At 43.4% G+C, this 19,736-nt stretch overlaps 1 protein-coding gene across 1 annotated transcript in view; it reads right to left on the bottom strand.

Moving 5' to 3' along the window:
* Positions 1-813: 813 nt before the first annotated feature.
* LOC106612413 (sodium/potassium-transporting ATPase subunit beta-3) overlaps positions 814-19,736 on the bottom strand; it is a 58,115-nt gene continuing 39,192 nt past the window's right edge. The window contains exons 2-7 of the mRNA XM_014213517.3: positions 15,428-15,556; positions 6,870-6,968; positions 6,098-6,285; positions 3,786-3,836; positions 1,877-1,963; positions 814-1,612 (exon numbers count right to left, since the gene is read on the bottom strand). Coding sequence (XP_014068992.1) covers positions 1,445-1,612; positions 1,877-1,963; positions 3,786-3,836; positions 6,098-6,285; positions 6,870-6,968; positions 15,428-15,556 — 722 coding nt within the window. The 3' untranslated portion in view covers positions 814-1,444. The remainder of the gene's footprint in view (positions 1,613-1,876; positions 1,964-3,785; positions 3,837-6,097; positions 6,286-6,869; positions 6,969-15,427; positions 15,557-19,736) is intronic.

Genomic DNA, 19,736 nt, shown 5'->3' with positions numbered 1-19,736 from the left:
AATCATATTAATCAAATTAATTATGCTATATTTCTTAAAATCAATCCCATATACTATGTTCTTACAAAAAGGTTTTAAATTCTCTAGTAATGCCAATATTGAAGACTATCAAATGCTTCTCAAAGATGCCCTCTGGTGGTCAAACTAGCTCTAACTAGCATTAATGGTAAAAATGGCTGACAATTAAATAACGTGCCATAGAATTCTGGAGCAGCCCGCAAGGTGTGTTGCAGTATGACGCAACTTTTAAAGGAGGAACCACTGTAGTTTGTCTAAGGGCATAACGGGATTTCTTATAAGCGTCCGGATTAGTGTCCCACTCCTTGAAAGCAGCAGCTCTAGCCTTTAGCTCGATGCGAATGTTGCCTGTAATCCATGCTCCTTAATGCCATTGGATGAATCCCGGAACATATTCCAGTCTGTGCTAGCAAAACAGTCCTGTAGCGTAGCATCCGCGTCATCTGACCACTTCCGTATAGAGCGAGTCACTGGTACTCCTGCTTTAGTTTTTGCTTGTAAGCAGGAATCAGGAGGATATAATTATGGTCATGTTTCAATGGGTCAATAGACCTTCATCAGGGTTGTTTCCACAGAACCACCATGTGAGGGCAGCATGTCAACACAATACTACAGAGCATTCAAATCCTGGGCTCAGATTTAAAGTTGCATTGTTGACAAGGGCTGTACCATGTGTGATCTCTGCAAATGTCAGGGCAATTGCCATTAAAAGGCGTATTGCCAAAAGTGCAGTACACTTGTCCTTTAATTTATCCCAGCCATGGCACTAAAAGTAAATGGACACAAACTGAGATATATCTTTAAAATCATCTTTATTTAAAATGTGTTCTCATACCGACCATAAGGCATCTGTACAAAGCACAGTTCCCATAGGGGAGTAAAAACCTCTTCCCTTAGATGTTGGACAGGTAGGTTGAATTATAAGCAGATATATTTTGGGGAATTTTTCATCCTTCATGTTTTCTCTTAATCAATAATCTTAAATTACAGCTATTCATCTATTTCTTAGTTTGATTTCTTACAGCGTTCAGACATAGTGAACTAAAGACAAACAGTGTTTATAGCCATCAAGTATGTACATACAGAAACAACACATCACACACAGCAGACTGCACAGCACTACGGGATACCACATCAACTCAATGCTCCAAATACAGCTATATACAGGTCCCTACTATGGCACGATGTCGCTACATTACCACTAACTTTAGTGGAGGTGGGGGTGAGAGGTGTGTGTGTATTTGTGTGTGTTTCAGGGGGGGTTCATGTTGTTAGTTTATAAGGAGCACACAACCCTGCTACCGTAGCTTCCCCTGATCCACCGGATGGAGGGAGGGAAGTGGATGGAGGAAGAGGTGGAGGTGGGTGAGGGCATTGATTATACTCAAAGACGGCATTGTGCAACGCTGGTGGTTTTCCTGAACCACTACTCGACCACTTTGACCCTGAACGTGACGCGCCCAAGGAACTTGTCACGGTCGTCACTGTTCCGCAGGTCGGAGCCCTCGATCTTACACTCCACGGTCAGCTCATTGTTGTAGTCCTCCTTGGTCAGCAGAAGCTTGACCGCGACCAGGGGCTGAACGTAGGTTGACTGGCAAACACACAGGGAGAGATGGAGATAGACCACTGTTAATTCATATGTGCGCACATCCACACACATAACAGTCGTTATCATGACAATACACTGGCATTAATGTAGTCGCAGGTGAATATAGTCCATTTCCTAGCATTCTCTTCTCGCCAGACTGCCTTGACAATGGTAACATTAACTACTTGTAATTAAATAAAATTATTCTGCATTCAATCTCATGAACAGTTTCCTTCTCAATATAAATATGTAGCGTAATGTACTTACATGTAGATTTTTCCCGTAATAAGGGAAGTACATCTTATCGAACCTCCCCTCGGATGGGAAGTACTGCATCTGCAGGGGGCTTTCTCTCTGTGGGAGGAAGAGGAAGAGGAGGAGGAGGATGAAGAGGAAGGAGGGGGTGAGGAAGAGGAGGAGGAGGAGGAGGAGGAAGCGGTGTGAGATCACAGAACTATACATATGAATGCACTTGAAACAAATGACTCTCAGAACAACAATCTGACTAACTATGCAAACAACGACATACAACAACCCTGTAGTGTACAAACAGACACACACACACACACTGTAGATTTACACATGTGCACACGGCATGGACCACACGACATAGTGTAAACCACCACACACTCTCGTAGTACACAACAGTTACCACACAAGCGCACGCACGCATAATATAGCTACCACCACTCACACATACCCGTACAAACACGCGCACGCACACACATACAATCTGCCACCAGATGGTTCTCTATGGTTATCAGACTGGTCTACGGTGGAGAGGAGAAATTCAAATGAATTTAGAGAGAACGAGAGGAGGACAGATGGGAGTTAAAACACCAGTGAAGTATTTAAAAGAGCCTCAATCTTTTGCTGAAAAGCAGAGTACAGCATCAGTGTTTCTCTGTACACCTTTAAACATTTGCAAACAGGTCACAAAGTTCAGAGTTGACAGTCTCGGTGAGGGAGGGATGAAACCCAGATCACGCACGCTGAGAGAGAGAAGTTGTTAGAATGTCAGAGCCAGGGCTCCCGAGTGGTGCAGTGGTCTAAGGCTCTGCATCAGAGTGCTAGCTGTGCCGCTAGAGATCCTGGTTCGAGTTTAGGCTCTGTCGCAGCCGACCGGGAAACCCATGGGGCTGCGCACAATTGGCCCAGCATCGTCCTGGTTAGGGGATCGTTTAGCCGGCAGGGATGTCCTTGTCCCATTGCGCTCTAGCGACTCCTGTGGCGGGCCCGTGTGCATACACACTGACATGGTCGCCAGATGTATGGTTTTTCCTCCAACACATTGGTGTGGCTGGCTTCCGGGTTAAGTGGGCATTGTGTCAAGAAGCAGTGTGGCTTGGTTGGGTTGTGTTTCGGAGTACGCACGGCTCTCGACCTTTGTCTCTCCTGAGTCCGTACGGGACTCGCAGCGAGGAGACCAGACTGTAACTACCAAATGGATACCACGAAATTGTGGAGAAAAAGGGGTAAAAGTAATGTCAGAGCCAGACAAAAACCAGGGAAACATTGTTAGTGGGAGCCATGGTGCAGCGGAGCAGGGTACTAAAATCAATGGAATTAACCTTTTCAGCTTACCATACAGATATATACACCAACTGCAGATATATACAGTCAGTGACAATAATTACTAAAAAGATCAATGCTTTAATATTGACTATTCCTCAGTCTATATTGTCTCTGTGGTGATTAGGTACTGTATATAGGGGTTAGAGTATAAAGCTCAACAATATGAACGCCATGAATGCTGTTTAAAGCAGCAGAGGTCAAAGCGCCACATCACAGAGTTGGACAGAAGCAGCGCAGAAAGGTAATGGAAAGGCTAGGGCTAGGACCATGGGGAAACATAGGGGGCTATGACCCAAATTCTTACCCACCAGTGAACTGCTGGCCCTACAGGCAGCGTGGAGAGAAATCAAATACAGACACGTGTGTGAAAACACAGACTGAAACATACATGTGCATATCTACATAATGCACACACACACACACACACACACACACACACACACACACACACACACACACACACACACACACACACACACACACACACACACACACACACACACACACACACCACACACACACACACACAAAACCTATCTCTAAAAGTCCTAGCACACAAGACACCTGGAACACACACACAATTAACTGTTTGTTTGCTTACCTTAGCTGTGCAGTTAATGTAGGGGTCCCCGCGCGGTTTCAGTCCAATGATCTGCAGGAGTGAGAAGAATACATTAAAATACTATTATAGCAACCTTTCTTTACATGTGTTTCATACCCATTCCACAAGCTTGTTTACATGTAAAAATGATCAAGACACCAGATTTCAGAATGGTCTCAAAAATGGAAGCACTGATTTGAGATAAAATATGTTAAGAAGTAGCTCAGTTAGTGACACAATGAGGTAATTTGATTTGAGCTGGCCAGTCAGTAGATGGGGCACATGTGTGCTGCCTGCTTACTGAAGGGCCAGGGATTTTGACTGTCATAAACATAGCGTTCTCGGAGATGCCTAAGAATCTTCTTAATTGCCCCTGATCGGATTCATTAACCTGTTGGGGGTAGGGGGCAGTATTTACACGGCCGGATAAAAAACATACCCGATTTAATCTGGTTATTACTACTGCCCAGAAACTAGAATATGCATATAATTATTGGCTTTGGATAGAAAACACCCTAAAGTTTCTAAAACTGTTTGAATGGTGTCTGTGAGTATAACAGAACTCATATGGCAGGCAAAAACCTGAGAAGATTCCTTACAGGAAGTGGCCTGTCTGACCATTCCTTGAGCTTCTTGCCTCTGTTTATTGAAGACTGAGGATCTTTGCTGTAACGTGACACTTCCTACGGCTCCCATAGGCTCTCAGAAGGCGGGAAAAAGCTGAATGATATCGAGGCAGCCCCAGGCTGAAACACATTTGCGCTTTTGGCAAGTGGCCGATCGGAGGACAATGGGCTTAGGCGCATGCACGAGTCGACCCCATGCTTTATTTTCTTTCGTCTTTTTACCTAAACGCAGATTCCCGGTCGGAATATTATCGCTTTTTTACGAGAAAAATGGCATAAAAATTGATTTTAAACAGCGGTTGACATGCTTCGAAGTACGGTAATGGAATATTTAGAATTTTTTTGTCACGAAATGCGTCGTGCTCGTCACCCTTCTTTACCATTCGGATAGTGTCTTGAACGCACGAACAAAACGCCGCTGTTTGGATATAACTATGGATTATTTTGAACCAAACCAACATTTGTTATTGAAGTAGAAGTCCTGGGAGTGCATTCTGACGAAGAACACCAAAGGTAATAACATTTTTCTTATAGTAAATCTGACTTTGGTGAGTGCTAAAGTTGCTGGGTGTCTAAATAGCTAGCCCTGTGATGTCTACTGAGAATATTGCAAAATGTGCTTTCACTGAAAAGCTATTTTAAAATCGGACATATCGAGTGCATAGAGGAGTTCTGTATCTATAATTCTTAAAATAATTGTTATGCTTTTTGTGAACGTTTATCGTGAGTAATTTAGTACATTTTTTGTAAATTCACCGGAAGTTTGCGGGGGGTATGCTAGTTCTGAACGTCACATGCTAATGTAAAAAGCTGGTTTTTGATATAAATATGAACTTGATTGAACAAAACATGCATGTATTGTATAACATAATGTCCTAGGGTTGTCATCTGATGAAGATCATCAAAGGTTAGTGCTGCATTTAGCTGTGGTTTGGATTTATGTGACATTATATGCTAGCTTGAAAAATGGGTGTCTGATTATTTCTGGCTGGGTACTCTGCTGACATAATCTAATGTTTTGCTTTCGTTGTAAAGCCTTTTTGAAATCGGACAGTGTGGTTAGATTAACGAGAGTCTTGTCTTTAAAATGGTGGAAAATAGTCATATGTTTGAGAAATTGAAGTAATAGCATTTCTAAGGTATTTGAATAACGCGCCACAGGATTCCACTGGCTGTTACGTAGGTGGGACGATTTCGTCCCGCCGACCCTAGAGAGGTTAAGTTGGATTTAACTGAATACCAATCAGGCTACACAGAGGCTAATCAATTCACTCTGACCTCAATCCCTGCAAACAGAGATGCTGACACAGAATGCCTTGTCGACACAGAGGATATTCCAAATAGTGATTAAAAAACAAGTGCAGTGGAAAGGACAGAGAATATGCACTTTTCAATATGAATTTGAACAAACTCTACTTCTGCATGAAGACAGAGAGAGGATACACTGAAAAGCTGTCCAAAGGCAATGGATCGAAGATAGGGAGGTACTCGTGTAGGGGAGGTAGTTCAGTGAACCACGCTTGTGTGATGAGTGACCTTGCCTGAGACCTGAAGACTTGTGTTACCTCCCAGAGCTAATAGCTTTAAGGTTTAAGCTCCAGTCTATATGCTTTAGCTCAGTGGGCTAACGCTGTCTAATGCATTTTCAGAAGAGCAGAACTGACAATCTCCAGTCGGGGCACTCACCCTGTTCATCTTGACAAGGACGCAGGGTTTCCCCTCGGTGTAGCCAAATGTGGTGTCAGACAGGCCGGAGCACTGCCGGAGCAGACTGCGCTTGAACTGACACACCTTCTTCTCCTCCTGATCATCCTGCTCATAGTACTCTCCCACCATACACAGCTCGTTCTTCTCCTGCACAGTGTCGTTGTATTCTGAGGGAACCCAACATAGGGCACAGACTCAAGTTCCACTGTATTTGACAGCCTGCTATTTACCTGGTACAGACAGTATTCACCTAAATATTACATGTCAAAATTATAGCTAATAATTATTTCACAGTAACGCATTCATTACTTGTTTGTTTGTTTGGGATACATATTACATAATCAGTTAGCCAGTTTTGTATGTAAAACGTAGTTAGTATGCATACGCTAGTGGAGGCTGCTGAGGGTAGGATGGCTCATAATAATGGCTGGAACGGAGCGAATGGAATGGCATCAAGCCATGTGTTATTCCACTCCAGGCATTACCACGAGTCCATCCTCCCCAATTGAGGGGCCACCAAACTCCTGTGGCATACGCATATAGTGCCACTGCCAAGGATTACAGTGCACTTTCAAGTCAGGTAGAATACTCCTTAGTCATGTTTACAAAGTGTAATCAACTGTAACTACTCAAACTCAAATTTCCTTTACCATGGTGGCCCAACACTAATACTGTATTTGTCCATTGGAGTCAAATGTACACATTCTTTAGAAAAAAATGAATGGGACTGAAAGAGGGATCTATCACTCACGCTGAAGGAAGTTCTCCAGATGCTGGACATACTGGCTGTACTGCTTAGTCTCGGTGCGGTTGAAGACGATGTCCAAGGACCGGGGCCTGATCACCAAACCTGAGGACAGGTAGGGTGAAACATGTCACGTCAACTGTCTGCACCTACTAATGTCATGGAGATGGTCCAGACAACCTCGCTCACGTGACGAGTATCCTTGAATGAGACCTGAAGATTTGTGTTAGATCCCCGAGCGAATGCCTGGGCTTTAGCTCAGCAGGCTAACTCAATTCTGGTGGCACGCAAATGACCCCAATTCAAATCCTGCTTGTCACATTAATTAATGCTATTCATATAGCAAATGACAGACATAATATTATTTTTATCAAAATCTTATACTTACAATAAGCCACATGTATTGCTTATGCTGCCTGACATTGGTCGAAGGGGTTGCGGGGAGAGTTGTTAAAAAAAAAGTTTCATTAGCTAAGTTTTCAAAATCGCCAATGTTATTAACACTCGCCAGGTGGCAAAGAGGGTCAGCAGGTGACTGACCGTCAAGACAGAGGTTGCACTACTTTATGACCAGAGGCCTTTGGGCCCTGGTCAAAAGTATGGCGCTATGTAGGGAATAGGGTGCCATTTGGGACTCAACCAGGCCGTCTGCAAACGGCGAGGCAGCGGAGGCCATATTATCAGGACGCTGTGATGGAATTTCACTCGTGGCTGATTCAGATGAGTACGTCTTAGTTGTGACCTCAAGGTGTCAACAGCCAGGACCCTTTAGAAGACAGTGCGTGGGGTGCTAGATGACATAATGGAAGGACTCCAAAAGAGGGGACAAAGGGAGGGGACATAGAGTGAGAGAAGAGGATAAAGGATGAGAGAAGACTGTGGGTGGAATAAATTGTCAAGAGAGGAGTGTGTGTGTGTGTGTGTGTGTGTGTGTGTGTGTGTGTGTGTGTGTGTGTGTGTGTGTGTGTGTGTGTGGAGAAAGAGAGAGAGAAGCTTGCTATACTATAACTGCATTCAGAAGATTTGCATTTTAGCTGCAACTCTGCAGGTTCTGCTACACAGCCTTAGAAACTTATACAAGAGCAGGAAGAGTTATACAAGAGCAGGAAGAGTTATAAGACAGAATCCCATTCGAGAAGTTTGGCTGCGAATGGGAGAGGGCATAAATGCGCAGTATGGTTCAATTGGTAGACCATGATGCTTGCAATGGCAATATCATGGGTTTGATTCCTGCTGGGGCCACCCTTACAAAAATGCATGACTGAGTCTCTTTGGAGAAAAGCATCTGCTAAATGGCATATATTATTATTATAATATACAGTATTAGGACTTGTAGGCCTAAAGGAGGGGAGTTAGTTTCATGATGGCCTCTCTGTCAGAGCCATGGAGATGGAGAGAGGCTGTGGGGACAGAACAGATGGGTGCTATACTGGTAGACCAGCGGGAGGATACCTGCACAGCCTGGGAGACAGACTCTCTAACTCCTACACACATGCACACACACAACTCTGCTCCATAATTCACAGGATCATATTTCTAACTCTTTTCTTTTTTTTGTTACACTGGCACAGTATTTTAATTTTTAATTTCTAAAATGCCAACAGCAGTCAGTGTTTGACTGATCTGTTAATTCCCTGATTTCTTGCGTGTTTTGGCAGAGCAGTCAACTCCTCTGAAAAAGAAATGAATGGCGCTGGGCTCCTAACCTATTGTGCCATTGTGTGTGTTTTTTTGCGTTATTTCTAACTTATTTTGCACATAATGTTTCTGCCACCATCTCTTATGACAAAAAAGAGATTCTGGATATCAGAACAGCGATTACTCACCTCGTACTGGACAAAGATTTTTCTTTAACGAGTCAGAAGGATTTACTTCAGACACCCAACAAGGCCCAAATCCCCATCATTCGCATGAGAAAGAGACAGAGATATCGGGGACATAGGTCGGGGTGCCTTGTAAGGATCCGACGGCGAGTGGGTAATCTGCCTCTACCATCAGTCCTATTAGCCAATGTATAATCATTGGATAAAAAATAGACGAGCTACGATTTAGAATATCCTACCAACGGGACATTAAAAACTGTAATATCTTATGTTTCACCAAATTGTGGCTGAACGACAACATGGATAACATACAGCAGGCGGGGTTTATGCTGCATCGGCAAGATAGAACAGCTGCCTCCGGTAAGACTAGGGGTGCGGTCTGCGTATATTTGTAAACAACAGCTGGTGCACGAATTCTAATATTAAGGAAGTCTTGAGGATTTGCTCGCCTGAGGTAGAGTATCTCATGATAAGCTGTAGACAACACTATTTACAGTGCCTTGCGAAAGTATTCGGCCCCCTTGAACTTTTCGACCTTTTGCCACATTTCAGGCTTCAAACATAAACATATAAAACTGTAATATTTGGTGAAGAATCAACAACAAGTGGGACACAATTATGAAGTGGAACGAAATTTATTGGATATTTCAAACTTTTTTAACAAATAAAAAACTGAAAAATTGGCCGTGCAAAATTATTCAGCCCCTTTACTTTCAGTGCAGCAAACTCTCCAGAAGTTCAGTGAGGATCTCTGAATGATCCAATGTTGACCTAAATGACTAATGATGATAAATAGAATCCACCTGTGTGTAATCAAGTCTCCGTATAAATGTACCTGCTCTGTGATAGTCTCAGAGGTCCGTTTAAAGCGCAGAGAGCATCATGAAGAACAAGGAACACACCAGGCAGGTCCGAGATACTGTTGTGGAGAAGTTTAAAGCCAGATTTGGATACAAAAAGATTTCCCAAGCTTTAAACATCCCAAGGAGTACTGTGCAAGCGATAATATTGAAACGGAAGGAGTATCAGACCACTGCAAATCTACGAAGACCCGGCCGTCCCTCTAAACTTTCAGCTCATACAAGGAGAAGACTGATCAGAGATGCAGCCAAGAGGCCCATGATCACTCTGGATGAACTGCAGAGATCTACAGCTGAGGTGGGAGACTCTGTCCATAGGACAACAATCAGTCGTATACTGCACAAATCTGGCCTTTATGGAAGAGTGGCAAGAAGAAAGCCATTTCTTAAAGATATCCAAAAAAAGTGTTGTTTAACCTCTCTGGGCTAGGCGGGAGGAATTCGTCCCACCTACGTAACAGCCACTTGAAGCCTGTGGCGCGATTTTCAAAACCTTAAAAATCCTATTACTTCAATTTCTCAAACATATGACTATTTTACAGCTATTTAAAGACAATACTCTCATTAATCTAACCACACTGTCCGATTTCAAAAAGGCTTTACAACGAAAGCAAAACATTAGATTATGTCAGCAGAGTACCAAGCCAGAAATAATCAGACACCCATTTTTCAAGCTAGCATATAATGTCACAAAAACCCAGAAGACAGCTAAATGCAGCACTAACCTTTGATGATCTTCATCAGATGACAACCCTAGGACATTATGTTATACATTACATGCATGTTTTCTTCAATCAAGTTCATATTTATATCAAAAAACAGCTTTTTACATTAGCATGTGACGTTCAGAACTAGCATATAAAGAAATTTAACCCACAGAATATTTTTCATCTTTTTATTCTTTGTTAAGAAGTATTTTACTACACTGAGGTGTAAATTTTTTTGTATTTTTTTTGTATTTTATTTTTTATGAAATTCCCGGGGAATTCCGGGGAATTCGCTAACATTTTACTAAATTACTCACAATAAACGTTCACAAAAAGCATAACAATTATTTTAAGAATTATAGATACAGACCTCCTCTATGCACTCGATATGTCCGATTTTAAAATAGCTTTTTGGTGAAAGCACATTTTGCAATATTCTAAGTACATAGCCCAGCCATCACGGGCTAGCTATTTAGACACCCGGCAAGTTTAGCACTCACCATAATCATATTTACTATTATAAAAGTTTGATTACCTTTTGTTGTCTTCGTCAGAATGCACTCCCAGGACTGCTACTTCAATAACAAATGTTGGTTTGGTCCAAAATAATCCATCGTTATATCCGAATAGCGGCATTTTGTTCGTGCGTTCCAGACACTATCCGAAATGGTAAAGAAGGGTCGCGCGCATGGCGCAAAAAGGTGTTTCAGCCTGGGGCTGGGATGACGACATTCAGGTTTTTCCCGGGCTCTGAGCGCCTATGGACGACGTAGGAAGTGTCACGTTAGAGCAGAGATCCTTAGTAAAAGATAGAGATGGAAAAGAAGTTCAAGAAATGGTCAGACAGGCCACTTCCTGTAAAGGAATCTCTCAGGTTTAGACCTGCCATTTGAGTTCTGTTATACTCACAGACACCATTCAAACAGTTTTAGAAACTTTAGGGTGTTTTCTATCCATATGTAATACGTATATGCATATTCTAGTTACTGGGTAGGAGTGGTAACCAGATTAAATCGGGTATGTTTTTTATCCAGCCGTGTCAATACTGCCCCCTAGCCCTAACAGGTTAACCAGTCTTGCCACTAGCCACCTGGGAGACACACCAAAGCATGTGGACAGAAGGTGCTCATGGTCAGATGAAACCAAAATCAAACTGTTTGGCAACAGTGCGGAACGTTGTGTTGTGGCGGTGAAGAGCAGCGCAGCTCATCACCCCCACAACACACCGTCCCGCACTGTTGCCAAACAGTGTGATGGTGGTTTCAGCTGACCATGAGCACCTTCTGGGCACATGCTTTGGTCTGTCAGCCAGGTGGCTAGTGGCAAGACTGGTTAAAATTGATGGGAAGATGGATGGAGCCAAATACAGGACCATTCTGGAAGAAAACCTGATGGAGTCTGCAAAAGACCTGAGACTGGGACGGAGATTTGTCTTCCAACAAGACAATGATCCAAAACATAAAGCAAAATCTACAATGGAATGGTTCACAAATAATCATATCCAGGTGTTAGAATGGCCAAGTCAAAGTCCAGACCTGAATCCAATCGAGAATCTGTGGAAAGAACTGAAACTGCTGTTCACAAACGCTCTCCATCCAACCTCACTGAGCTCGAGCTGTTTTGCAAGGAGGAATGGGCAAAAATGTCAGTCTCTCGATGTGCAAAACTGATAGAGACATACCCCAAGCGACTTACAGCTGTAATCGCAGCAAAAGGTGGCGCTACAAAGTATTAACTTAAGGGGGCTGAATAATTTTGCACGCCCAATTTTTCCGTTTTTTATTTGTTAAAAAAGTTTGAAATATCCAATAAATTTCGTTCCACTTCATGATTGTGTCCCACTTGTTGTTGATTCTTCACAAATAATTACAGTTTTATATCTTTATGTTTGAAGCCTGAAATGTGGCAAAAGGTTGAAAAGTTCAAGGGGGCCGAATACTTTTGCAAGGCATTGTACCAAGAGAGTTTTCATCTATATTTTTAGTAGAGATCTATTTACCACCACAAATCGATGCTGGCATTAAGACTGCACTCAATGAGTTCTATAAGGCCATAAGAAAACAGGAAAATGCTCATCCAGAGGCAGCGCTCCTAGTGGCCGGGGACTTTAATGCAGGGAAACTTAAATCTGTTTTATATAATTTCAACCAGCATGTTAAATGTGCAACCAGAGGAAGAAAAAAAAACTTGACACCACCTTTACTCCACACACAGAGACACGTACAAAGCTCTCCTTCGCCCTCCATTTGGCAAATCTGACCATAATTATATCCTCCTGATTCCTGCTTACAAACAAAAACTAAAGCAGGAAGCACCAGCGACTCTGTCAATAAAAAAGTGGTCAGATGACGCAGATGCTAAGCTTCAGGACTGTTTTGCTAGCACAGACTGGAATATGTTCCAGGATTCTTCTGATGGCATTGAGGAGTACACCACATCAGTCACCGGCTTCATCAATAAGTGCATCAATGACATCGTCCCCACAGTGACCGTACGTACATACCCCAAAAAGAAGTCATGGATTACAGGCAACATCTGCACTGAGCTAAAGGGTAGAGCTGCCCCTTAAAAGACGCTTATAAGAAATCCCACTATGCCCTCCGATGAACCATCAAACAGCCAAAGCGTCAATACAGGACTAAGATTAAATCTTACTACACCGGCTCCGATGCTCGATGGATGTGGCAGGGCTTACAAACTATTACAGACTACAAAGGGAAGCACAGCCGAGAGCTGCCCAGTGACAATAGCCTACCAGACGAGCTAAATTACATGCTCGCTTCGAGGCAAGCAACACTGAAACATGCATGAGAGCATCAGCTGTTCTGGATGACTGTGTGATCACGCTCTCCATGTGAGTAAGACCTCCATGTGATTAAGATCACGCCGATGGGAGTAAGACCTTTAAATAGGTCATCATTCACAAGGCCGCAGGACAAGATGGATTACCAGGACGTATACTCTGAGCATGTGCTGACCAACTGGCAAGTGTCTTCATTGACATTTTCAACCTGTCCCTGACTGAGTCTGTAATACCAACATGTTTCAAGCAGACCACCATAGTCCCTGTGCCCAAGAACACTAAGGTAACCTGTCTAAATGACTACCGACCTGTAGCACTCACGTCTGTAGCCATGAAGCGCTTTGAAAGGCTGGTCATGGCTCACATCAATACCATTATCCCAGAAACCCTAGAACCACTCCAATTTGCATACCGCCCCAACAGATCCCCAGATGATGCATTCTCTATTGCACTCTACACACTGTCCTTTCCCACCTGGACAAAAGGAACACCTACGTGAGAATGCTATTCATTGACTGCAAGTCAACATTCAACACCATAGTGCCCTCAAAGCTAATCACTAAGCTAAGGATCCTGGGACTAAACACCTCCCTCTGCAACTGGATACAACACACCTGCCACGCTGATCCTCAACACTGTGGCCCCTCAGGGGTGCGTGCTCAGTCCCCTCCTGTACTCCCTGTTCACCCATGACTACATTGCCAGGCATGACTCCAACACCATCATTAAGTTTGCCGACGACACAACAGTGGTAGGCCTGATCACCGTCAATGATGAGACAGCCTATAGGGAGAAGGTCAGAGACCTGGCCATGTGGTGCCAGGATAACAACCTCTCCCTCAACGTGATCAAGACAAAGGAGATGATTGTGGACTACAGGAAAAGGAGGACCGAGCATGCCCCCGTTCTCATCGACGGGCTGCAGTGGAGCAGGTTGAGAGCTTCAAGTTCCTTGGTGTCCACATCACCAACAAACTAACATGGTCCAAGCACACTAAGACAGTTGTGAAGAGGGCACGACAAAGCCTATTCACCCTCAGGAGACTGAAAAGTTTTGGCATTGGTCCTCAGATCCTCAAAAAGTTCTACAGCTGCACCATTGAGAGCATCCTGACTGGTTGCATCACTGCCTGGTATGTCAACTGCTCTGCCTCCAACCGCAAGGCACTACAGAGAGTAGTGCGTATGTAACCGATGTGAAATGGCTAGTTAGTTAGCGGTGGTGCGCGCTAATAGCGTTTCAATCGGGTGACGTCACTCGTTCTGAGACCTGAAGTAGTTGTTCCCCTTGCTTTGCAAGGGCTGCGGCGTTTGTGGCGCGATGTGTAACGATGCTTCGTGGGTGTCAGTTGTTGATGTGTGCAGAGGGTCCCTGGTCCAAGCCCAAGTTGGGGTGAGGAGAGGGACGGAAGCTATACTGTTACACGTACAGCCCAGTTCATCACTGTAGCTAAGCTTGCTGCCATCCAGGACCTCTATACAAGGTGGTGTCAGAGGAAGGCCCAAAAAATTGTCAAAGACTCCAACCACCCTAGTCATAGACTGTTCTCTCTGCTACCGCATGGCAAGCGGTACCAGAGCGCCAAGTCTAGGTCCAAAATGCTTCTTAACTGCTTCTACCCCCAAGCCATAATACTCGTGAACAGCTAATCAAACGGCTACCCAGACTATTTGCATTGTCCAACTCCCTCTTTTACGCTGCTGTTACTCTCTGTTTATTATCTATGCATAGGCACTTTAACTCTACCTACATGTCCATATTACCTCAATTACCTTGACTATCCTGTGCCCCCGCACATTGACTCTGAACTGGTACCCCCTGTATATAGCCTCGCAACTATTATTTTACTGCTGCTCTTTAATTATTTGTTATTTTTATTTGATTTTTTACTCATCTATTTTTTACTTAACACTTATTTTTCTTAAAACTGCATTGTTGGTTAAGTACTTGTAAGTAAGCATTTCACTGTAAGGTCTACACCTGTTGTATTTGGCGCATGTGACAAATACAATTTGATTTGATTTGTCAAGCCAGTAAAGGCTTCAGTGGGACATGGCAGCAGAGTCCGAGACACTGTGCATGCCAGGCGCAAGCAGAGACAGCTCTGGTGTTAGTGAGTGAGCATGCTCCCATTCTGCAAGAAAAGAAAGCGACGCAGTCCGTGAGAGATAATGACATGTTTGAGAAAGAGTGGACATATTCATGTTTTATGTGTGTGTGTGAAGCGAGAGAGAGAAAGAAAGGAAGATTGAGAGAGAGAGAAAGAAAAAGAGCATGAGAGAGAGAAAGAGTAAGTGAATGGTTGAATTTCAATATGAGCACTATTCTGTTTAGGTTGAGTGTCTGTTTTGCTGCAGCGTAATAAGTCACCTGGACTGGCCACTCGGTCGCGGTACGTAGGAATGTTGTCGTCCAGTGTCTGTAGCATGACCCACATGGTGAGCGTGAACATCCCTGCCAGGAACCCATAGAAGACCAGGTAGAAAAGAAATATCAGGGCTGAGGAGAGAGAGAGAGAGAGAAAAAGAGTGAATAATTACTCTCTGTTAATCACACAATCTTGGCTCAACAGATCAAAATTATTCTTCCCATCGGTGTAAGTCATGTGACTTGATTTGTTTTCCCATAATTATTTTGCAAGTTCGACAGTGTGTGTGTGTTTGTACATGTTTTACTATACTTGTGAGTACCAGAAGTCCTCACAAGAAGAGTAAACCAACAAAAATACAAAGTGAGGACACGTTTCCAGTCCTCACTTGTCAAAAGGATATTTTAGGCTTAGGGGTTAGGTTTAGGGTTATGTTTAGAATTAGGGTTAGGTTTAACATTTTACTGCAGTGGGCTAAATCACAGTGTTTCTTGGTAGTCTTTAATAAATCTTCTTTGAAACAAAAGTATACACCTCGCACACATGGTTATGGGCTTAAAACAAAGAAGACACCTGTACCATGTCAGATATAGAGATTAAAGGTATTACATTTTGAGTTTGCATCCAAATATTACACATCACAGAAGACTGAAATATAACAGAACCGTTTGACATAGAAACACCAGACTTTTGGCAGGTTTTTGTAAATAATTATGAAAAATATTGATAACACACCACCCATGAGGCTACTAGAGGGCGATTTGGTCATTTGACTGCAGGAAAGGGTTGTAACTACGGTTAGGGGTTAAGGTTAGGGTAAGGGTTCGGTTTAGGGTTAGGATTTTGAATGGGAATCAATTGTTGGACCCCAAAATGTCCTCACAAGTATAATAAGACATAGCTGTGTGTGTGTGAGTGTGTGTTTATATAGAAAGCAAGAGAGACAGAGAGAGAGAAAAATATTTACTCTTTGTGAAAAAGCACCTCACCACTTTCAAAGTCATTGTAAATCAATTAATTCTCCTATGAATCTCTGTCAAATGTCCATTTTGGCCATATCAAACTAGGGGCTCTACTACAGTGCCTTGCGAAAGTATTCGGCCCCCTTGAACTTTTCGACCTTTTGCCACATTTCAGGCTTCAAACATAAAGATATAAAACTGTAATTTTTTTGTGAAGAATCAACAACAAGTGGGACACAATTATGAAGTGGAACGAAATTTATTGGATATTTCAAACTTTTTTAACAAATAAAAAACTGAAAAATTGGCCGTGCAAAATTTGTTCTCTATTTTTGGTTAGACCAGGGGGTGACATGGGTGGGCGTTCTAGGTTTCTTTTTCTATGTGGGTGGTTTTCTTTGTTTCGGCCGTGTATGGCTCTCAATCAGGAACAGGTGTAGATCGTTGTTGCTGATTGGGAGTCATACATAGGCAGCCTGTTTTTCCTTTGGGGTTTGTGGGTGAATGTTTTCTGTTTAGAGTTTGTTCCTGACAGAACTGTTGCTGGTCGTTCTTTTGGTTTCTTTTTTGTATAGTGTTCATTCGGTCATCAAAACCTTTCAAGATGAACACATCCTCCGCTGCACCTTGGTCTCATTTCAACGACAGCCATAACACAGGGCAATACAGTTACAAAGAAAGAAAGAGAGAGGGGAATACAAAGAAAGAGGAGAGAGAGATACAAAATGAAAGAAACAGGTGAAAATAGGGGGGTGAGAAAGGCACGAAATGGTTGAATGAGCTACAGAGAGATCTTCATAAGGACGTGCATTGATAAAGTGCTACACAGGACAGAGAGAGATGTAGCCTAGATAGACCAAAAAAACACATCTAAATACAGATGAAGAGATATCGCATAAAGAGAAGACAGGATGATGCAGGGAAAACAATATATGGATGGAGAGAGATGGTATGTGAGAGAAAAAAATAAAGTTAGAGAGAGCTTCAGTTTAATAATAGACACATTGCTTATTTCCTGAAGCCTCTGAGGTAAGCTGTGCGTCTATAAATAGAGTGTGGGGGAGGACAGATAAGTGATGGCACAGCACTGGCCTGAGGAAGAGAAGAGCTGGGTAGGGAGTGTCAGATTGATCAGAGCTACATACACACACACACACACACACACGGATACACTCATGCACACACGCATTTGGATATGTACAGACGCACGCACGCACGCACACGCACGCACGACTGACAAACGCATGCATGCACATCTTTAGATGGCAGGCTCATGTAAGACCAATGTAGAATCCACCCTGGTTAAATCAGATAGACCTGTCTTTTTTTATATCTTTACAAAATGCTGGAAATCCAGTCGACCACTTGTGAATCTATAACTGGAATTAGGATTGACACTCCAACACATCCTCTTGGAGCACAGTCGGGATGTAGCCAGTCACACCATACCCCAAAAAAACAGCCAGCATTAGAAAGCCATTTCCATCGGACAATCATTGGTCATTAGGACTGAGAAGCAGTACTGGGATGCCAAGTGCTTTTATCTCCTCAGAATAGCTGAGTGTGGCCTTTAAGGAAGCCTGGGGCTATGTCCCATCTGGAACCCTATTCCCTATATAGTGCACACTTTTTTACCAGAGCCTGAACCCTGATAAAAAGAAGTGTACTATATATATAGGGAATAGGGGGCCTTTTGGGACGCAGCCCTGCTCTTTGGAGTCAGGGAGGGAGAGGCTGGGCTGGGTTGCCGTGGCCTAGCGTCTGCTCTGCAGTTGTTAAAGCATCGATCCTGGGCTCAACTCAATCAACCATCAGCCTGCAGTGGAATAGATGGAGGAGGCAAGGAGCAGAGGGCGAAGGGAGGTTCATATTCATTAGGAGTTCTGGTGGATAACCTGAACCGTTATCTTAGCCAATCACTAGCATGCCTCAACCTAACCTTACCCGAACCACTTACTAGCTTTCCTCATGGGAGTATGTTGCTCTCATGGTTAGGGCCAGGAGTGTTTTCTGACCAGCTATGTTGCGCTTGCCTCATTTTGTAAAGAGTTGAGACCCACACTTTAAATCTACTTGATTTGACCAACTGGATCTTTGAGTTTTTCCCAGTCAGGCCATACGATCAGGAAAAACACCCATGCCCTTCTCATGGTCCTTTAAAGACAAGAAGCTCCTGCACACTGCGATTGCAAGGTATCCCTTTTAGCTACACAAATACCACAACTCTGACCCACACACTCCTCCTACACTCACTGCCATCCACATTAATTGAACACCGCAACAGCAGCACTTGTCTCCTACACTCTTTCTGGTCAGTACTCCCACTACCCTCATCGAATTCCACCCGCATACTGCACAGTACACTCCCTGCATCTAAATAATATCTCCTTTCTCCCCAAGTGTGCATTGTGCACTCCTCACAAAAGCATCGAATTGGTGTAATCATGGGCTAGACAGTTTCCACCACATTTCTTATACCAGATCCATTCTTTTTAAATCAATGAAGTGCACATTTTGGGAGATAGGGCTCCCTGGATTAAATAAAGGTTCAACAAAACCTCCCTTCACATAATACCATGACCTCAAAGTATGCTCTCCAACTATTCCCTTTGTCCCTGTCTCAAAGTTCTCCAACTCCTCTCCTCTCCACTACACTCACACACACACTTATTCACCTTTCATCAAACTGCATCACTCTCAATTAACTTCCTCCACTCCCGGTCCCCCTACTCTCTTACCTGTCCCAGACCTGTTGTTTTCAACTCTCTAGAGACAGCAGGAGCGGTAGAGATACTCTAAATGATCGGCTATGAAAAGCCAACTGACATTTACTCCTGAGGTGCTGACATGTTGCACCCTCGACAACCACTGTGATTATTATTATTTGACCCTGCTGGTCATCTATGAACATTTGAACATCTTGGCCATGTTCTGTTATAATGTCCACCCGGCACAGCCAGAAGAGGACTGGCCACCCCTCATAGCCTGGTTCCTCTCTAGGTTTATTCCTAGGTTCTGGCCTTTCTAGGGAGTTTTTCCTAGCCACCGTGCTTCTACACCTGCATTGCTTGCTGTTTGGGGTTTTAGGCTGGGTTTCTGTACAGCACTTTGTGACATCAGCTGATGTAAGAAGGGCTTTATAAATACATTTGATTGAATTTGATATAAACCTGCTCCCTTCACCCTGACAGCCTCTCCTCACCCCCCCACCAACTCTCTTACACAGGCTTCTTTGTCCCGAACCCATTAACACCATCTGACCATTCCATTTTCCCGGGATAAATAACTGCGAGAAACCAATAAATTATAATAAATTATTTATATGAATAGCATGGCGTGAAATGGAACT

The sequence above is a fragment of the Salmo salar genome, chromosome 09 (genome assembly GCF_965601325.2).
Source record: "Salmo salar chromosome 09, fSalSal1, whole genome shotgun sequence".
NCBI lineage: Eukaryota > Metazoa > Chordata > Actinopteri > Salmoniformes > Salmonidae > Salmo > Salmo salar.
The sequence above is the reverse complement of the archived record's forward strand: the minus strand, read 5'-3'. Positions and strand labels throughout refer to the sequence as shown.